The 19122-nt window shown below is 39.8% G+C and overlaps 1 protein-coding gene across 3 annotated transcripts in view; it reads left to right on the forward strand.

Annotated features, from left to right (window-relative positions):
- Positions 1-19122, forward strand: part of CLCN5 (chloride voltage-gated channel 5) — a 191197-nt gene that overhangs the window by 159407 nt on the left and 12668 nt on the right. For all 3 annotated transcript variants that reach the window (XM_020284855.2, XM_020284857.2, XM_012756949.3), the window contains 4 exons: positions 983-1082; positions 10816-11003; positions 14581-14703; positions 15995-16201. In XM_020284855.2, the coding sequence (XP_020140444.1) occupies positions 983-1082; positions 10816-11003; positions 14581-14703; positions 15995-16201 (618 nt within the window). The remainder of the gene's footprint in view (positions 1-982; positions 1083-10815; positions 11004-14580; positions 14704-15994; positions 16202-19122) is intronic.

Raw genomic sequence — 19122 nt, forward strand, 5'->3', positions numbered from 1 at the left:
AACTTCTTTTGTAATTTTAATAATAATTTATTATTTGTGATGTTGCTGTAGGTAAAAGTGGGGTAGCCAAGTCACCATTTCAAGGATAAAATATAGAGGCACAGAGAAGGGGGAAGTATGAAACACAAAGCTGCCAGAATGTTATTTTTTTTAATGTGGGCATTATACATTATATGCTTGTGTCAAAATATCACATAGACCCCATAAATATGTACAACTATTATGTATCCATAAAAAAAAATAAAAAATGTGTTTATAAAGAATGTAAAAATTAAGGACAGATTATTTTCAAAGTTATTGACAATTAAAACAGGACTGTCAATATTTGAAATCCTAGAAAAAACAATAATTCTTGGAAGAGAAAAAAGTGTGGGTACTGAAGGGTTAAATTGACAAAGATAGGGGCTAAAAGATAAAGCTTTCTGCACCTCCTGATAGCCTTAGATATTGCCAGCAGGTTTTTGAAAATGAAAGAGATGCATCATTGACATCACTTAATATCTGTGATCAGTGTACAATTAGGAGGTTGTGGGATCAAGTCTTGGAATTTGCCTTACCTGAACCACAAGCCCTAGGTAGTAAACCTCAAATTGTACTTTCAGCACTCAAATAAGCCTGTGTTGTTTATTCTTTGAAAAATAATGAAACTATTTGCTGTGAGTAGAGAGATCATCCTTGGGATATCTCATGTCCAGGATAGAAAGAGATCACTGCCATAAACAAAACATTTGATGCTATAAGAAATGAGCAACTGAATGGAAAAGTTCTAAATAAGGTACTTGTGAGCATTATGATACTGTAGAGTGGAGTTGAGTAAACCTCAAAGTTGTTGGTGAAATTGGTTCAGCTAAAGAGTATGTGAAAAATAACTCTAAATTGGGTTCTATTCCCAGGTGATTTGTCTTTGTATTTCTTTATTGAGCAATTTTGAAGTGAAAAAAGGATATGTGTAGTAAACCAATGTTTTCTCATTTTCCCCCAGATTACCAATAAAAGCAAAGAGTCAACATGGGCCTTAATTCACAGTGTGAGTGATGCTTTTTCTGGCTGGTTGTTGATGCTCCTTATTGGGCTTTTATCAGGTATGGTAAACTATGTTAGTTTTCAGAACAAATCTAAAATTGTGATGTGTGTCTCCCCCAAGTCATGAACTGAGTTGAGTGTTGTGTTTTCCTGTTTTCCTACCTGAAATGAATTGCTGGTGAACCTTTTGGAAGCCTGATGTTCCTATTTGTAAGGGAGTACTAATACCTGCATCATCTACCTTAAATAAATGAGGACGTGCATCTAAATGCATTTTGTGTACTATAAAATACCATATGCATTTTTGAGATGAAGTTAGCACTGCATTTTGGTGCTTGAGGAAGAGAGCTCTTCTGTTGGAGACTGTCTTTTCTTTTTTTTTTTTTTTTTTTGGTTTTAATTATTTTTTTTATTTTGGCATATTATGGGGGTACAGATTTTAAGGTTTCAATATATGCCCATTTCCCCCCCTCCCCCCAAAAGTCTGAGTCTCCATCATGACCATCCCCCAGATGGTGCACATCTCACTCACTATGTATGTATATGCCCGCCCCCCTCCCCCCTCCCACCTGCCCAATACCCTATTACTGTAGCACCTATGTGTCCACTTAGGTGCTACTCAGTTAATACCAGTTTGCTGGAGAATATATCTGGTGCTTGTTTTTCCATTCTTGGGATACTTCACTTAGTAGTATGGGTTCCAGCTCTAACCAGGAAAATACAAGGTGTGCTATATCACCATTGTTTCTTAGAGCTGAATAGTACTCCATGGTGTACATATACCACATTTTATTAATCCATTCTTTGATTGATGGGCACTTGGGCTGTTTCCACAGCCTTGCAATTATGAATTGTGCTGCTATAAACATTCGAGTGCAGGTGTCTTTTTTGTAGAGTGTCACTGGATCATTTGGGTAGATGCCCAGCAATGGGATTGCTGGATCAAATGGTAGATTCACTTGTATCGCTTTAAGGTATCTCCATATTGCTTTCCACAGAGGTTGAACTAGTTTGCAGTCCCACCAGCAGTGTAGGAGTGTTCCTCTCTCTCCGCAACCACGCCAGCATTTATTGTTTGGAGATTTTTTGATAAAGGCCATTCTCACTGGGGTTAAGTGATATCTCATTGTGGTTTTGATTTGCATTTCCCTGATGATTAGAGATGTTGAGCATTTCTTCATATGTTTGTTGGCCATTCTTCTGTCTTCTTTAGAAAAGTTTCTGTTCAAGTCCTTTGCCCACTTTTTAATGGGGTTATTTGATTTTTTCTTCCTAATTTTCGTGAGTTCTAAGTATATTCTACTTATCAGTCCCTTATCGGATGCATAGGATGCAAAAATTTTCTCCCATTCTGTAGGTTGTCTGTTTACTTTCATGACTATTTCTTTGGCTGTGCAGAAGCTTTGTAGTTTGATCATGTCCCATTTATTTATTTTTGTTGCTGCTGTGATTGCCTTTGGGGACTTCTTCATAAACTCTTTGCCCAGGCCGATGTCTAGGAGAGTGTTTCCAACTTTTTCCTCTAGAGTTCTAATAGTTTCATATCTTAGGTTTAAGTCTGTTATCCAGCGTGAGTTGGTTTTTGTGAGAGGTGAAAGGTGTGGGTCCTGTTTTAGCCTTCTACAGGTGGCTATCCAGTTTTCCCAGCACCATTTATTGAAGAGGGATTCTTTTCCCCAGCGTATGTTTTTGTCTGCTTTGTCAAAGATGAGATGGCTATATGAGGATGGTTTTATATCAGGATTCTCACATCTGTTCCACTGGTCAATATTCCTATTTTTGTGCCAATACCATATTGTTTTAATTACTATGGCTTTGTAGTATAGTTTGATATCTGGCATATTAATGCCTCCCATTTTGTTTTTGTTGCCTAGAATTGCTCTTGATATTCGGGGTCTTCTTTGGTTCCATACGAAGCGTAAAATTATTTTTTCTATATCTGTGAAGAATGCTGATGGGATTTTAATAGGTATTGCATTGAATCTGTAGATCAGTTTGGGTAGTATAGACATTTTGATGATATTGAGTCTGCGGATCCACGAGCATGGTATGGATTTCCATCTGTTTACATCCTCTGCTATTTCCTTCCTCAGTATTTCATAGTTCTCCCTGTAGAGGTCTTTTACCTCTTTGGTTAAATATATTCCTAGGTACTTTAATTTCTTTGTTGCTATTGTGAAGGGAATTGAGTCTTTGATTTGGTTCTCAATTAGATTGTTGTTGGCGTATATGAATGCCTCTGATTTCTGTGTATTAATTTTGTATCCTGAGACTTTACTAAATTCATTGATCAGTTCCAGGAGTTTCTTGGTTGAATCCTTGGGGTTTTCTAGATACAATATCATATCATCAGCAAACAGTGAAAGTTTGATCTCTTCTGCCCCTATTTGGATACCTTTGATTCCATTTTCCTGTCTGATTGCTGTAGCCAAGACTTCCAGCACTATGTTGAACAGAAGTGGAGATAGTGGGCAGCCTTGTCTGGTTCCAGTTCTAAGTGGGAATGATTTCAATCTTTCCCCATTCAGTATGATGTTGGCTATGGGTCTGTCATATATGGCTTGTATCATTTTTAGGTATGTCCCTTCTATGCCTATTTTCTTAAGTGTTCGTATCATGAAAGGGTGTTGAATTTTGTCAAAAGCTTTTTCTGCATCTATTGAAAGAATCATGTGGTCTTTGTTTTTGCTTCTGTTTATGTGGTGAATTGCATTTATAGATTTACGTATGTTGAAACCATCCCTGCATCCCTGGGATGAAGCCCACTTGGTCGTGGTGGATTATTTTTTTGATAAGTGTCTGGATTCGGTTAGCTATGATTTTGTTGAAAATTTTTGCATCTATATTCATTAGGGATATTGGTCTGTAGTTTTCTTTTTTTGTTGCATCCTTTCCTGGTTTTGGTATCAGAGTAATATTTGCTTCATAAAAGGTGTCGGGGAGGTTTCCGTTCTTCTCGATGTTGTGGAATAGTTTCTGTAAGATAGGTACTAGTTCTTCTTTGTAAGTATGGTAAAATTCAGGTGTGAAGCCATCTGGACCGGGACTTTCCTTTTTAGGGAGATTTTTAATTGCTGTTTCTATTTCAGCTGTTGAGATTGGTTTGTTCAGGGAATCTATTTCTTCCTGGTTGAGCCTAGGGAGGCTGTGTGTTTCTAGAAATTTGTCCATTTCCTCCACATTTTCCAGTTTGTGTGCATAAAGATTTTTGTAGTATTCATAAATTGTATCTTGTATCTCTTTGGGATCAGTTGTGATATCTCCTTTTTTATTCCTGATGGAGCTTATTAGAGATTTCTCTTTTCTGCTTTTCGTTAGCTTAGCCAATGGCGTGTCAATCTTGTTTATTTTTTCAAAGAACCAACTTTTTGTTTTATTAATCTCCTGAATAGCTTTCCTGTTTTCAATTTCGTTTAGTTCTGATTTGATCTTGTTGATTTCACTTCTTCTGCTGGGTTTGGGGTTGGTCTGTTCTTCTTTTTCCAGCTCTTTGAGTCGTTTCAGTAGATTGTCTATTTGTGATCTTCTTGCCTTTTGGTTATAGGCATTTATGGAGATAAACTTTCCTCTCAGAACTGCTTTAGCTGTGTCCCAGAGGAGTTGATAACTTGTCTCTCCATTGTCGTTTTCTTCATAGAAGTTTTTTATTTCCGTCTTGATTTCTTCATTTACGAAGTAATCATTTAGTAGGAGGTTGTTTAATTTCCACGTTTTTGTGTAGAAATGTGGGTTTCTGTTAGGGTTGATTTCTAGTTTTATTCCACTGTGATCTGAGAAGGTACATGGTATGATTTCTATTTTTTTAAATTTCTTGAGATTTTCTTTGTGTCCTAGGATATGGTCAATCTTAGAGAATGTCCCGTGAGCTGATGAGAAGAACGTATATTCAGTGGATTTTGGGTAGAATGTTCTGTAGATGTCTGTCAGACCCAATTGTTCTAGAGTTTTGTTTAAGTCCATTATTTCTTTATTAATTTTCTGTTTGGAAGATCTGTCTCGTGCCGTCAGTGGGGTGTTGAAATCTCCGGCGATTATGGAGTTGCTATTAATCCATTTGCTTAGCTCCAGTAAGGTTTGCTTTATGAATCTGGGTGCACCTAAGTTGGGTGCATATATATTTAAAATTGTTATCTCTTCTTGTTGGACTGTGCCCTTCACCATTATATAATGACCCTCTTTGTCTTTTCCTACTTTTGTTGGTTTAAAAACTAAATCGTCTGAAATTAGAACTGCCACACCAGCCTTCTTTTGGCTTCTATTTGCTTGGAATACTGATCTCCACCCTTTTATTTTTAGTCGGTATACATCCTTGCAGGTTAGATGTGTTTCCTGAAGACTGCATATACTTGGCCTGTATTTTCTTATCCATTCAGCCAGCCTATGTCTCTTGAGTGGAGAGTTTAAGCCATTCACATTTATTGAGAGAACTGATAGGTAAGGTAGATTACTGATCATTCTGTTGGGTTGGATGTTGTTGCTATGATTTCTGTCTTGAGCCATTGTAATATCTGGCCTTTAATATCTTTGGGTTTTGGTTATTTTTATATCCGTGGATTATTATTATGATGTTCCGTGCATAACGCTGTTTTAAGTACTTCTTGTAGGGCTGGTCTTGTCTTGGTGAATTCTCTGAGCCTTTGCTTGTCTGAGAATGTTTTTATTTCTCCTTCATATATGAAGCTTAGTTTTGCAGGGAATAATATTCTAGGCTGGGCATTGTTTTGTTTCAAAAGAGTGAGAATGGGGCCCCAGTCTCTCCTTGCTTGTAAAGTCTCATTAGAGAAGTCTGATGTTATTCGAATTGGCTTTCCCTTGTATGTCACTTGCTTCTTTTGTCTTACAGCTCTTAGAAGGGCCTCTTTAGTTGATACTTTGGTCTGTCTGATGACTGCATGACGTGACGTCTTCCTGTTTGCATTGAATCTCCCAGGGGTCCTCTGGGCTTCTTGAACTTGTATATCAAGATTTTGAGCAAGGCCTGGGAAATTTTCCTCTATTATATCTTCAAAAAGCTTGTCCAGCCCTTGAGTGTTGTCTTCCTCCCCTTCGGCTAAACCTATGACCCTCACGTTAGGTTTTTTCACATAATCCCACAGCTCTTGTAGGCTTTGGTCTTTTCTCTTGTTTCTCTGTTGTATTTCTGTGACTGATTTATTTAATTGGAAGGTGTTATCTTCAAGCTCTGAGATTCTTTCTTCTGCTTGATCTACCCTGTTCTTGAGACTTTCCACAGTATTTTGTAGTTCTCTGAGTTGATTCTTCATCTCCAGGACTTCGGTTAAAGTTTTCTTCACTGTGTCAATCTCTTTGTTGAACCTTTGTTCCATTTCTTGGAGGTTTTTTGTGTTTTCTTGGTGTTGGTTATTGAGTTGTTGTTGCAGCTGGGTGAGTGTTCTTATGATCCACATACGAAATTCCTTTTCTGTCATATTGGTTGCCTGATTTTGGTCGGTGTCCGTTTCTAGGGGGCTGGTGCTCCTCCTTGGGGGTGTGTTTTCTGTTTGGTTCTTCATATTCTCCTGAGTTCTCCTGAGTTCTTTCGCTGATTTCTTCCCATGTCGATGAGTTGTTGTTTCTTTCCTTAGGTTATTGTTTGGGTATTCACACACCTTGTTTAGTTTCTGAGGCGTTAGGTGGTGCCTGTGGGTGAAATTGGACCACTCCCTGTATATTGAGTCAGTGGGTGCCGTGGAAAGGCTGTGCAAGATGCCGTCCCTGTCAGTAGGTGGCGTTTGCTTGGAGGAACAGGCTATGGTGTTGATTTTGAGTCCTGTTATCAGCTCTCGTTCTGGGCGGAGCTGGGGTGGATAAGCCTGCCCTCAGGCCGTTAGCAGGGGTCAAAGTTCTGTCCTCAGCTTCCAGGGAAAGCTGTCAGGGCGGGGCTGGAATGGTCCCGCTCAGCCAGAAAGTCTGGGTGTGGGGGTGGGGCTGTCTGAGACTCGCAGTCTGCAGCAGGCCTAGCTTCTTTCCACCCTCCCCAACTCTGCAGCTACTCCTGGGCCTCTGCCAGCAGGCCAGACCACAAGCCACCAGGCCTCCCCGGACTGTGGTGCCGGCGGGGAGGTTCCCTGCACAGGAACGCCACCTGGGTTGGGCGCATGGCCTCCTCCTGGGAGGAGGGTTGTCCTCTAGGGCGCCGATCCGCCCCTGGAGGCACACAGCCCTCAGTAGGCTGTTCACGTATAACCCTTCTGTGCCCCGGGCAATGCTAGCCCTCGGTGCAGGGGATCTGGTCTGCAGGTCCGACCTCTGGGTCCCAGAGTTCAAACTGTATTCCCACCAGGGAGAGGATTTCCGGTCCTAATTCACCCACAGGGAGCCCAAGCTGGGTCTATGTCTCTCAGCCTCTGAGTCGGCACTGTTTTCCTGGGAACACGGTGCCAGCAGCACCTGGGAGGGCGGGCGGGGTCCCAAACGGGAGGGTCCCGTTCCCTGGAGGTGCCTCCGGCTGGTGGCTGTATTGTCTCTCTGGGCAGCCGCGGGTAGGGTCGGTGGAGGGGAGGAGGAGGCAATATGGCGCCTGCCACGCGGCTCGGGTCCGTGCACACGGAGGTGCCCGGAGGAAGTTGGGAACCTGGTGCCACGTCTGCTACAGGCTCACCGTTGGCAGGCGGCGGCAGTCTCTGGGCTGATGTCCGCAGGTCTCTCCATCCGCTGGGGAGCCCACCAGCAGTCCCGAATGCAGGGGAGGGGAAACAGCAAATCCACCTACCCTTGCCGCTGGTCTCCGGGCTGCTCCGGTGGTCTCAGCCTCCAGTTCTCCTCCGCAGCCTCCTCCCGTGGAGTCTCCCGGGGTCTCAGGTACCCCTCCTTCCGGCCCTTGTCCGCTGTATGCTCGTCTTCTTGCTTCTTTCCTCTAGTTTCTGCTAGAATTGGTCTTTTCTGCAGAGACCCTCTGTCTGGCGGTGTTATTCGTCCGCCATCTTGCTCCGCCCCTTTTTTTTTTTTTAAAAAAAAAAACACATACTGCATAGGATTTAGGAGAGAAGATGCAGAAGAGGAATTCCTAAGACATTTTGTAGATGTTTCTTAAACATCTACTCTAGGGGTGGGGAACTTGCAGCTTTAAGGCCACATGTGGCCTTCTAAATCCTTAAGTGTGGCCTTTTGACTGAATTCGAATTGGATTCTTAAGGCAGCAGGTTCCCCACCCCTGATCTGCTCTCTTTTGTGGTATAGAAAAACATGTAAGATATGGCTGATACTGCTATATCTCATTCTTTCATAGTGGTTGAGAGGTAGGATAGTGCCACCTTTTCCTGTAAACTCCATCAACCCCCCCCCTACCGCTCCAAATAATATATAATTTCACTAAGAATAGTATACTTGCTGTGTAAATACAGCTTTCAAGCAAGTTCCCAAGCAGGCTTCCCCTCCTATGGGGGAAGCAGAGCGCCAACGATACCAGGCATAGGTGCCAAGAGGTATGTCCTGATGGCATGAAAGGATGGGGCCTGGGAAGATCAGGAATCTTGAGCTGAAGGGGAAGTTAGGTAGGAAACCTAGAGGTGAAGGGGATAAAATAGTAGTTAGCAGCATAGGCTCTAGTTTTAGGTTGCTTGGATTTGAATCCCAGCCTACTACTTGCTAGTTTTGTGGCTTTTGGCAAGTTTCTTAAGGCCTGGAAGCTTTAGTTTACTGATCAGTAAAATGGAGATAATAAAGTTTGCATTAAATGAGAGGTAGCACACAACAGCACTTACTAGCACAGCACTCAATTATTAATGCTGCTGCTGTCACTGTTACCGAGAGATAATTGGGAGCCATGGAGTAGAAAATGACTGCAGCAAATGAGGAATGGCTCATCTATAGCTGGGTTTTCAAATATTTTCTAGGATAGGAATTGGTAGACTTTTTTTGTAAAGGGGCTGGATAGTAAATATTTTAGGATTTGGGGTCCAAGTGGTCTCTGCACCTGCTCTACTCTTCAATGTGGCCCCAAAGCAGCTGTAGACAATAGGTAAACAAAGGAGCCTGACTGTGACCAGGAAAACTTTATTTACATATATAGAGGGTAGGCCACTTGGGTCATAGTTTGCCAACTCATGGCCTAGAGTGTTAACTCTGCTCCCTGTGGCTCTTACGGGAGAGAGAACATGGTCTGGCCAGTTTGGAGCTGGCTAATAATAGACTGAGTGGTCTGTGATGCCAAGTATTGCAGAAGGGCTAAGGAGAAAGAAGATGGTTGAGAAAAAGTTATACAACCTAGCAGTTAGGAGCACATCAATAACCTTGAATAGCCATCTCAGATAAATATCAGGAGCAAGATTTAAAGGGAAGGCAACCAGTGTGGAAATTTTGGTATTCATTGGAAGAGGAAGGGCAAAAGTTTGAAATGGTTAACAAGGGCAAGGGACAGCATTTTATTCTTTAGGGTTGGGGAAGCCTAATAAAATGTGTAATCAGAGAAGAATGAGCCGATTGGGTGGGTGAAGGAGGAAGAGAGAGGTAAGAAGAGAAGGGAAGACAGGATTGAGGGTAAAAATTTTAGGTAAAATAAGGCATGCATACATGAAACAACCAAAGAACAGGCCAAACTACATAACATTATGGTAATTTGCTAAATCCAGGCAGTAAGTGCAGAGAAGTCTGGGGGCTGGAGTGGCCAAGAATATATGTCAAACAATGTGTTAGATTTGACTAGGTTCTTTAAGTATATAAATAACCTGTGTTAATACTTTTAGCACCTACCAAAACATACACACGACATGGCCTCCTGCCTATTGGAATACTGGTGTAATATCATCAACTTTTTAATGTATTTCTTGTCACTAGGTGGTTAGTGAATATTTTTCTTTCCCTCGTACACACAGAGTATTTTGTTTTTAAGCATTGGAGAGCAACAATAGAAGCAGTGTGTTTGAATGCAGGAACAGTCTGGGAATTCAGGGGCTGTGAATTTTATGATGGCTTTACTATTTCCCTGAAGCACGATTCTGGGCTATTTAATTTCTTTTTGCCAGAGTTTCTTCATCTGGATGGCAGAAATGATGAGAAGGCCAGAATCTAAAGCTCTCTAACTGTCTTAACCCTATCAGTCTACTAGCCACAGTGCATGAGTGCCCCAGTCCACTATTCATTTCTTCCTAATTTTCTTTGGTAAATGTTCTGTGTATGATACTGTGTTTGTTCCTTCTCACTAAGAAAACTTCAGAATGTTCATGTCCTAGGTTCAGGAGGCTTCAACATGTCTACACATTGCTGTTTATGCTTTGATGAATTCAATTCCCTTAGCCAAGAATGCCTTCCTGCCATTGCTCATATTCTCTTGTCCATGGTGCACAATTTTGCTGTCAAGGCTTAGCCCTTCTCCCCATAGTCTTTGTCAGCTCTCCTTCCCAATCCATCTCAAATAAATATCATAGAATTTATTTGAGGCAATTCACATCCCCTTAATTGTGTATATAGTGAGAATAAAATAATATTTAATAAACTTGACTGTCTTTATGGGTCAGTATTCATAAACTGGAAGTCAGCGCAGTGTCTTTGCCCTGTTAATTCAGATTAAAGACAAAGCCTCTAGTCTCTCGCTCCCATCCACCCATTTTGCTTTCCCTAAGTCCCTTCTATGTAAAAATTCTACACACACCATTGTTTAATGCAGAAGTAATAAGTGAAAGTCAAGCAAACATACAATTTGAAAGAGGTTGCATGTGGAATGGGAAGGTATGTGCTTGTTATTTGGATTCCTTTTCCCTCATTTTCTCTGACAAAGCTTATTCTGATTACCGAAGAACCGAGTTTTAAAGATTGAATTGAACTTTGCCCTTTCCCTCCCTCCTCACAAATCAGGTTCTTTAGCTGGTTTGATAGACATCTCTGCTCATTGGATGACAGACTTAAAAGAAGGTATATGCACAGGGGGATTCTGGTTTAACCATGAGCATTGTTGCTGGAACTCTGAACATGTTACCTTTGAAGACAGAGACAAATGCCCAGAGTGGAATAGCTGGTCCCAGCTTATCATCAGCACGGATGAGGTAACATGTAGTAATGATTTCTGAACTACTGAATTTTATTCTTACATTTATTTCATTTCTTATACTGTACTCACAGCAATTGTGGAATCTCCTCCCATTTTCCTTTTCACAAAAAGGGAACCAGTACCAGCTGCCTTTCTCTGTGGTTTAAGTGCAGCTGTATTTCCATCTCTTCTGACATGTGGAGTTGTTTGATGCTTATATTTAAAACGTTTGTTTGTTTGTTTTAAATAAGCCTGATGTTTTTTCTTAGTTATTAGAACACAGTGTGACTGAATTTATCTTTCCCTAATAATTTTAGTAGAGATGTTGAAGGCAGCCAACAGGTAAGCTATAATTTCTAATGAAGGATAAAGAGAGTTAAAAATGTATTTATCATATAGACACCATAAGTGATTTTTCCCTGAGCATTACATTAGAACATTAAAAAAATTGTGATAAGTTCCACATCAAAATAACAGAAACCCAGGAATAAAATTGCCCATTGTCCCATTTTGTGATCAAACCAATGTTTTCATTTGTCCTTGTCTTCTAGCATACGTTTTTTTGATGTGAAAGTAACTTTGCTTTTTAGTTTCTTACCTTTCTCTTACCACTCAATTATTTGTTAGATCTCTCCCACTGAAAACAAAAGCACACAAAACAAAAGACTCTCAACTCCTACTTCACTCTGACTTCTACCAACTAAGATAGGTAAAGTGAGGGAGACAAGACTAGGATATATGTTTGCACTTTAAAATTTTATTTTTATTACCTTGGTCCACAATTTGAGGTGGCATGTGCACATGTACTCACACATAATCAGCCAACGGTAAAGGAGAATAGGAAAATAATAAAGTTATAAATAGGAGTATTTATGTACATATATGACTATGCATATTTGCCTTGAGGAAAGGGTTCAATTAAAGGGGTAGATAGATGCTGTATGTTTGAGAGAGTTTAGGTCTGTGCTCCTCAAACTGGGGTATGCCAGAGGCTAGGTGAATCCATAGGATAAACATTGTGTGCCTTCCCAGAGTATCAGTTTTTCCTGAATATTTGGAGGAAATATTTTTTCAAAAACTAAATATAAATACCCATTTAAATATGGAATGCAGAATTTCCATGTTTGTTAAGAAAAAAACAATATCTCTGTTTTAGCTCTGATCCCAGGTACCCCACTCTATGCCTGGATATCTCTATTCACTCTCCTAGATTAGGATAATTTGGATAGAAAAATTTGAGAAGCCCTGCAACTCAGGGGGAGTATATATGTTTCCCTTGCCTTTTTTGGTCATTTTTATTTTTAAAGTAATTACAAATTCATAGGAAGTTGCAAAAAATGTACAAGGAGGTCCCCAGTACCCACTCAGCCTCCCTCAATGGCAACATCTTGCATAACTTTAGTACAGTAGCAAAACCAGGAAATTGGTATAGGTACAATCCACAGGCTTTATTTTGCCAGTTTTACACACACTGATTTGTGTGTGTATGTGTGTGTGTGTGTTTGCACATAGTTCTCTGCAATTTTATCCCATGCATAGATTTGTGTAACCACCACAGTCAAATTTACTTGACTGTCACTATGAGGCTTCCTCATGCTACCCCTTTATAGCTGTGTGTGTATATAAGTGTTACAATAGTCAATTTCAAACTGGAGCTTGAGATTTGCTTGAGTGACAACTTTCTCTTGCTCTCCTTTTTATGAATGAAATCCTTGCCTGGGGAAAGGGTCTTCTAGGTTTTATGAAGCCTCCAAAAGCCAAGAATTTGACCTCCTGGTCTCTGCCTCTGGCCAGTTATAGTTACTTTCCCTTATATTCCATTTCTCTCTCCGTTTCCTACCTCTGAAGTCTTCCTCCTTAGCTACATTTGAAAGGCAAAGAAATAGCAATTATTTTTTTCCTCCAGGGACTAAGATAATGGAAAACCTGTATCAAACTTACAATTCAGAAAAAAATCTAGCCATTCTGGTTCTCTTTGTCTAGGTCAATGAATTATTTTAATAGTGCTTTATATTTTGAAAAGTCAGAGTCCATTGAGTTTTATATTTCATGTAATTTGAGTGAGTTTCAACTGCTAATAATTCTACCAGCAAGCATAACCTCCTAATGTTCAAAACTGCTTTTTTGTAAGGCATGGCTATGTGCAAGCCCTTTGATGTTGGTGAATCTTTACTGGTGGTCAAAACTAGATTTCATTATCATAGGAGAATAGTCTCAAAATATATTCTCTCTCTTTTAAAAATAGCTGTTGCCATTTTATTCTTTGGAATATCTGGCTTTGTCAGGGCCCAAAGGTTTCTACTTGCATAGTTATTGCTGAGTCTGTGGTAGCAAAATTCTCTCAAAGATGTAGTCATTATATGTGGAATCTAAAAAAAAATGTTTAATTAAATAGAAACAGAGAATAGAATGGTGGTTAGCTGGGGTGGGGGGAGGAAGAAATGGAGAGAAGTAGGCCAAAGGGTACACATTTGCAGTTAGGTAGGATGAATAAGTCTAGAGATGTAATGTGCAACAGGATTATAGTTAGTAATATTGTATACTGAGAATTTGTTAGAGTAGATTTTGGTTGCTCTTATCACACACACAAGGGTAGCTATGGAAGGTGATGGATATGTAAGTTCATTTGACTATAGTAATCATTATGTATATGTATATAAAACATCATGTTGCTTACCTTAAATATCATATATTCTATAAAAAGAAAAAAACAGCACCCAGGCATTTTGTTATTGGAACCTCCTTGTGAAAATTTGACAATAAGGTAGATAGCCAAAGGTAGATTTCATGGAACTTTAGATCTGGTCTTCACTTTGAATGTGTAGCCAAGGCTCAGCCATTCCAAAAGAAAAAGGGGGGGGTGATGGGGAATGGGTTACCAAGGTCTTAAGACTGTTGGTAGTGACCATATGTGGTGGCTCATGCCTGTAATTCCTAGCACTCTGGGAGGCCGAGGCGGGCAGATCGCTCGAGGTCAGGAGTTCAAAACCAGCCTGAGCAAGAGCAAGACCCTGTCTTTAGTATAAGTAGAAAGAAATTAATTGGCCAACTAATATATATAGAAAAAATTAGCCGGGCATGGTGGCACATGCCTGTAGTCCCAGCTACTCGGGAGGCTGAGGCAGAAGGATTGCTTGAGCCCAGGAGTTTGAGGTTGCTGTGAGCTAGGCTGACACCACGGCACTCACTCTAGCCTGGGCAACAAAGCAAGACTCTGTCTCAAAAAAAAAAAAAAAAAGACTTGGTAAAATTGACAAGGAGTCATATACATTTGACTACAAAACCTATCAAAGCACTCGTATACGAAGTGAGTTTTGTTTCAGGGTCTTCAGTTTGCTCCTCCTCCTTGTCCATCCTTATAATCCCTAGTAAGTGTACTTTGGGTGCAGCAAAGCATCTCTTTTTCAGCACCAAGTGACCTGACTGTGTATCAGTATTTGATATGCTGGCAATCTGGAAAGAAACATCTTCAGCAATTTTATCTTGGTCTTTTTCTTTCTGACCTTCTCTCCTGAAAAACCATGACTGAAGAGCTGCAATGTCTCACTGAGTCTGTCTAGGCTAAAACAATCTTCTTTTCCCCCCTGTTCTAGGGAGCCTTTGCCTACATAGTCAATTATTTCATGTACGTCCTCTGGGCTCTTCTATTTGCCTTCCTTGCTGTATCTCTTGTCAAGGTGTTCGCTCCTTATGCCTGTGGCTCCGGAATCCCTGAGGTGAGTCTCTTAAAATGGTTTATAAATGGTAACAATATGAATTCTTTTTGGTTAAAATCTTTTAATGTATATTCCAACATATACCACAATTTGATGAATATTAAGCAGGTTTAGATCCTGAGACCATTTAAAGCCTCTTTAGGTCTTTCCTCAAGTCTTCTACCTTCAGCCTTGGCCACCTGGAAATTAAAGGGTATTGATCTAAGCCTCCTGAAGGTTCCTACTGACCTAAACTCCTGAAGACTTTCCCTGCTCCCTATCTAAGAAGCTCCCAGGGTAAATCCCAAGATTCTGACCTGAAAAAGTAGGGGTATCATCAGCTTTGTTAGAGCAGAAGAAATAAAACCACTTTGCTACATTTCCATAATATGATTTAGGCTAGAAGGGGGATGGTTAAAACCCTATTTTTAACTACTTTTGGCTTAGATTGCTTGACAGTGACTGAAACCATTAACATTTTAGTTACCATGATGACCTTCCCCCTCTCTCCCTGTCTGTTTCCTGACCAAGTAATAGTTACAGATTTCTTTATCAGGGAATCAAGACTATATATAACCTTTAAGGTTGTTTCAGGGCCGGGCGCGGTGGCTCACGCCTGTAATCCTAGCATTCTGGGAGGCCGAGGCGGGCGGATTGCTTGAGGTCAAGAGTTCGAAACCAGCCTGAACAAGAGCGAGACCCCGTCTCTACTATAAATAGAAATAAATTAATTGGCCAACTAATATATATATAGAAAAAATTAGCTGGGCATGGTGGCCGCATGCCTGTAGTCCCAGCTACTTGGGAGGCTGAGGCAGTAGGATTACTTAAGCCTGGGAGTTTGAGGTTGCTGTGAGCTAGGCTGACGCCACGGCACTCACTCTAGCCTGGGCAACACAGCGAGACTCTGTCTCAAAAAAAAAAAAAAAAAAAAAAAAAAGGTTGTTTCAGGGACATTTACCTTGCCCTCTAAGAACATGCCTCTTGGGCCACTATTTTTGTAAAGTAAGGAAAACGCCTATCCCTCCTTCTCTGCCTCCCCCTTATCCATATACACACTCTCTCATGCTTATGATATACCCTTGCCCAGCTATCACTGGCCTCCCCCCAGAAAAGGGGAACATGAAAGCTTGAAGAACAGTTCTTGCTTTCTTGGGCTGCTGCGTTCCCTCTCAAACTGGGATCATTATAGGTCAAACGTTTATATCACTTGTTCAAAAGGTACAGTTTCTATAATGAGGTCCAGATTTTTGCTTCTTAGCCTTGTTGACTTCCTCAGTCTATATTCAATCTCTCTGTGTTTGACCTACAGATAAAAACTATCTTGAGTGGTTTCATTATTAGGGGCTATTTGGGTAAGTGGACCCTGGTTATCAAAACCATCACCTTGGTGCTGGCAGTGTCATCTGGCTTGAGCCTGGGCAAAGAGGGCCCCCTAGTGCACGTGGCTTGCTGCTGTGGGAACATCCTATGCCACTGCTTCAACAAATACAGGAAGAATGAAGCCAAGCGCAGAGAGGTAATAACAAATTGCCTTAAGAGTTTCTTTTTGGTGAGAGCATAAATGGTATAATCTTAAGGGTGAGAATTTGGGATTCTACCAATGTTAATACAAGTATTCTTTGGCAATTCTACTTCTGGTAATTTATCCTACAGACATCCTAGCATGTGTGCGCACAAAGGTGTATAGAGATAGTCAGTGCAGCATTTGTCAACACAGTGGAAAACTGAAGCAACCAAATGTCCATCAATAGTGACTGATCAAATAAACAGTATTCTATTCATACTATAGAATATCATGAAACCATTAAAAAGAATGTGATAACCCTATATATTGACATGGAGTGCTGGTTATAAAACACTGTTATATTTAAAAAGCAAGTTTCTGAATAATGTATGTAGTATACTTCAATTAATGTTTTTAAAAAGTGTGTATATATTCATTTAGAAAATATCTAGAAAGTGCTTTAATGCCAAACTGTTAAAATTATCTACTTCTGGTGAGTGGGAGAGTGAAGTGGTAGTAGGAGAAGTAAGGACTTGAACTTTTTATTATATATATAATATATAATTCAAGAATGTGTTGCTTCTGTTACAAAATAAGTTGCAAAAATAATAGATTTTAAATAAGTTGTTTATTCCTGTGGAAGAGTAAATAAATATAAGTACAGTGTGTGTTTTAGATGTCAGCTTTTTCATTTTTTATTTCTGCCTAATGACACACTTGAATTAGTTTCTCTATGTATTGGACCTTTCTCTGCCTTCTGCCTCAGCCCAGCTAAATTAGTCCCACATCTCTGTAGTTGTTTTCATGCTTATGCAGTTGCCAATGAACGCTCTTTTGAGGAGGAGGAACATTTTTAAAAAGTGTTCCAAGTCAGTGGTTACTTTTGTCTTGCTATAATTAAGGACCTAAAAAAATAATGGCTTTTGCTTTATTTTCTTGAATTACAAAGAAATCACATATGGAATGGGTCAAGAGCAATGTCATTTCATTAGAAAGGGTTTTTCACAAAACTGAAGCCTGGTGATTTCTTCTGAAAACAAAAAAAGATTAACCACAAGACCTAGAAGGAAACTCAAAAGATGTTGAGATTTCAAATATGGAATACATTTTGATAGTTCAAAGGGGAAAGTTCCTGGAACAGTTATAAAGGAGAGGAAGGCTAGTGGGAGAGAGATGGGGAAATCTGAGTAGATTGTTTAGGTACCTGTAATGGGGTAGAGGGATGTAAAGAAGTGTTAAATTGGTGAGGTTGTTGAACGGGAATAATGTACATCAGAAGCTAAAGAATTGAGAAAAACATTTTAATGGGCAAGAGTAGAGTGTTGCGTGTTGCTGGTTTTGCATACGCGGGGGCGAATTTGAAATTACAGATTGCTAGTTACTTTCATTCCATAAAATTGGCATTTTTGTTCAAATAGTTCCTTATAAGAGGGGAGTTTGATTTGGTTGTTTTTCTGTATAGATGCCATATATTTCTTTGACTAGACTCACATGAATACAGTCATGCGTCACTTAACCATGGGAATAATATGTTCTGAGAAATAAAGGCACTAAGTATTTGTGTATCTAAACATAGAAAAGGGACAGAAAAAATACAGTATTATAATCATATAAGACCAGTCTTAGTTGCCGCCCGTCTTTGACTGAAAAGTAGTTATGTGGTGCATGACTGTATCTGAATCTTAAATTTACTTGCTTTTGCCTATTTAGACTTTCCACGTATTTTTTTCCTGTTATTCTCACCATCAGCGGCAACTCTTTTATGTCTGGTTGCATTGTCAAGGTGGACAGATGGTTGAGAATAAAATGGAGACTTGAGAAGGAAGGGCATAGATAGACTCCACTCTACAATATAAAATTAAAGCAAAGTAGCAAACTGGGTTCTTTCTTCTTTCTAATTCACTCTGAACATAGTCACTGAAATTCCCTTTCTCAAGTTGCATGTTGACTGTCCTCATCCTTCTCAAATGAAAGCCATTGTAGATATGCATATCAAAGGACTCACAGCTAACACCAGAGATCTCACTCTTTCCTCCCCATCATTTTCCTGGGTCCTCTTACACTCCCAGAGAAACCTGCCTACTTATTTTGCCAATGACATTTTTATTCTTCAAAACACTTAATTTTGTTCAACTTTCTCTTTCTCTAAAATATTTCCTTTTCCAAATCATTTCTCTTTCCATAGCAACCAGAATCCAAGGAAAAGACTCGATTCTTCTGTTAATTTTGCTTTGTTTGCCATCACCAGTGTTTGTCTTGTACATGCATACACATGCCTACACACAGAGGTGGTGTTCTCCAATATCACTCTTCTCTTTCCCTCTTTATCCTTCTTCCCCTATGATTGCTTCTTCATCTTTCTCTGCCTCCTAGCCCCTTTCCTTTCCATACCTAAACATATTTAGGTTTTCTCTTACCTTCAAAATCTAGTCACTTCCTTATTTCTGTTTCCATAGGTTACTGGGCATGGAATAGGATGCATAGTACAGGGAACCCTGAATAGCTCTTGTACGAATACTTGCAGCTCCTGAATAGCTGTGAGCCAATCGTAACTTCAGTTTTGTATCATTAGAGCCACCTTTAATATCTTGTTTAAAAAACATTCCTTTACAAAGTACTATATAAATACATCACTGTAAGTACTTCATTTAGGTGGTGAATGAATAGGTCTACAAACTCAAATGCAGTTACTGACTTGGGAGTATTGGGGATGGTAAGCATAATTTATGTAAAGCACATGCCTAAATTAATGACAAAGGAAAGGCTCTTTTACCTGATCAAGCATGTGAACCATGTATGTGTGTTTAGAATTAAGCATACAGTGTTTGAGCTTCATTTTTGATGATATGGCACATGTAAAGGTATTTTTTTTAAGTGTTTAGTAACCACTAGCATTCCTTTTAAAAATGTGATCAAATGTGGGAAAGTGGTGT

This window comes from Microcebus murinus, chromosome X (genome assembly GCF_040939455.1).
Source record: "Microcebus murinus isolate Inina chromosome X, M.murinus_Inina_mat1.0, whole genome shotgun sequence".
In the NCBI taxonomy this organism is placed as follows: Eukaryota; Metazoa; Chordata; class Mammalia; order Primates; family Cheirogaleidae; genus Microcebus; species Microcebus murinus.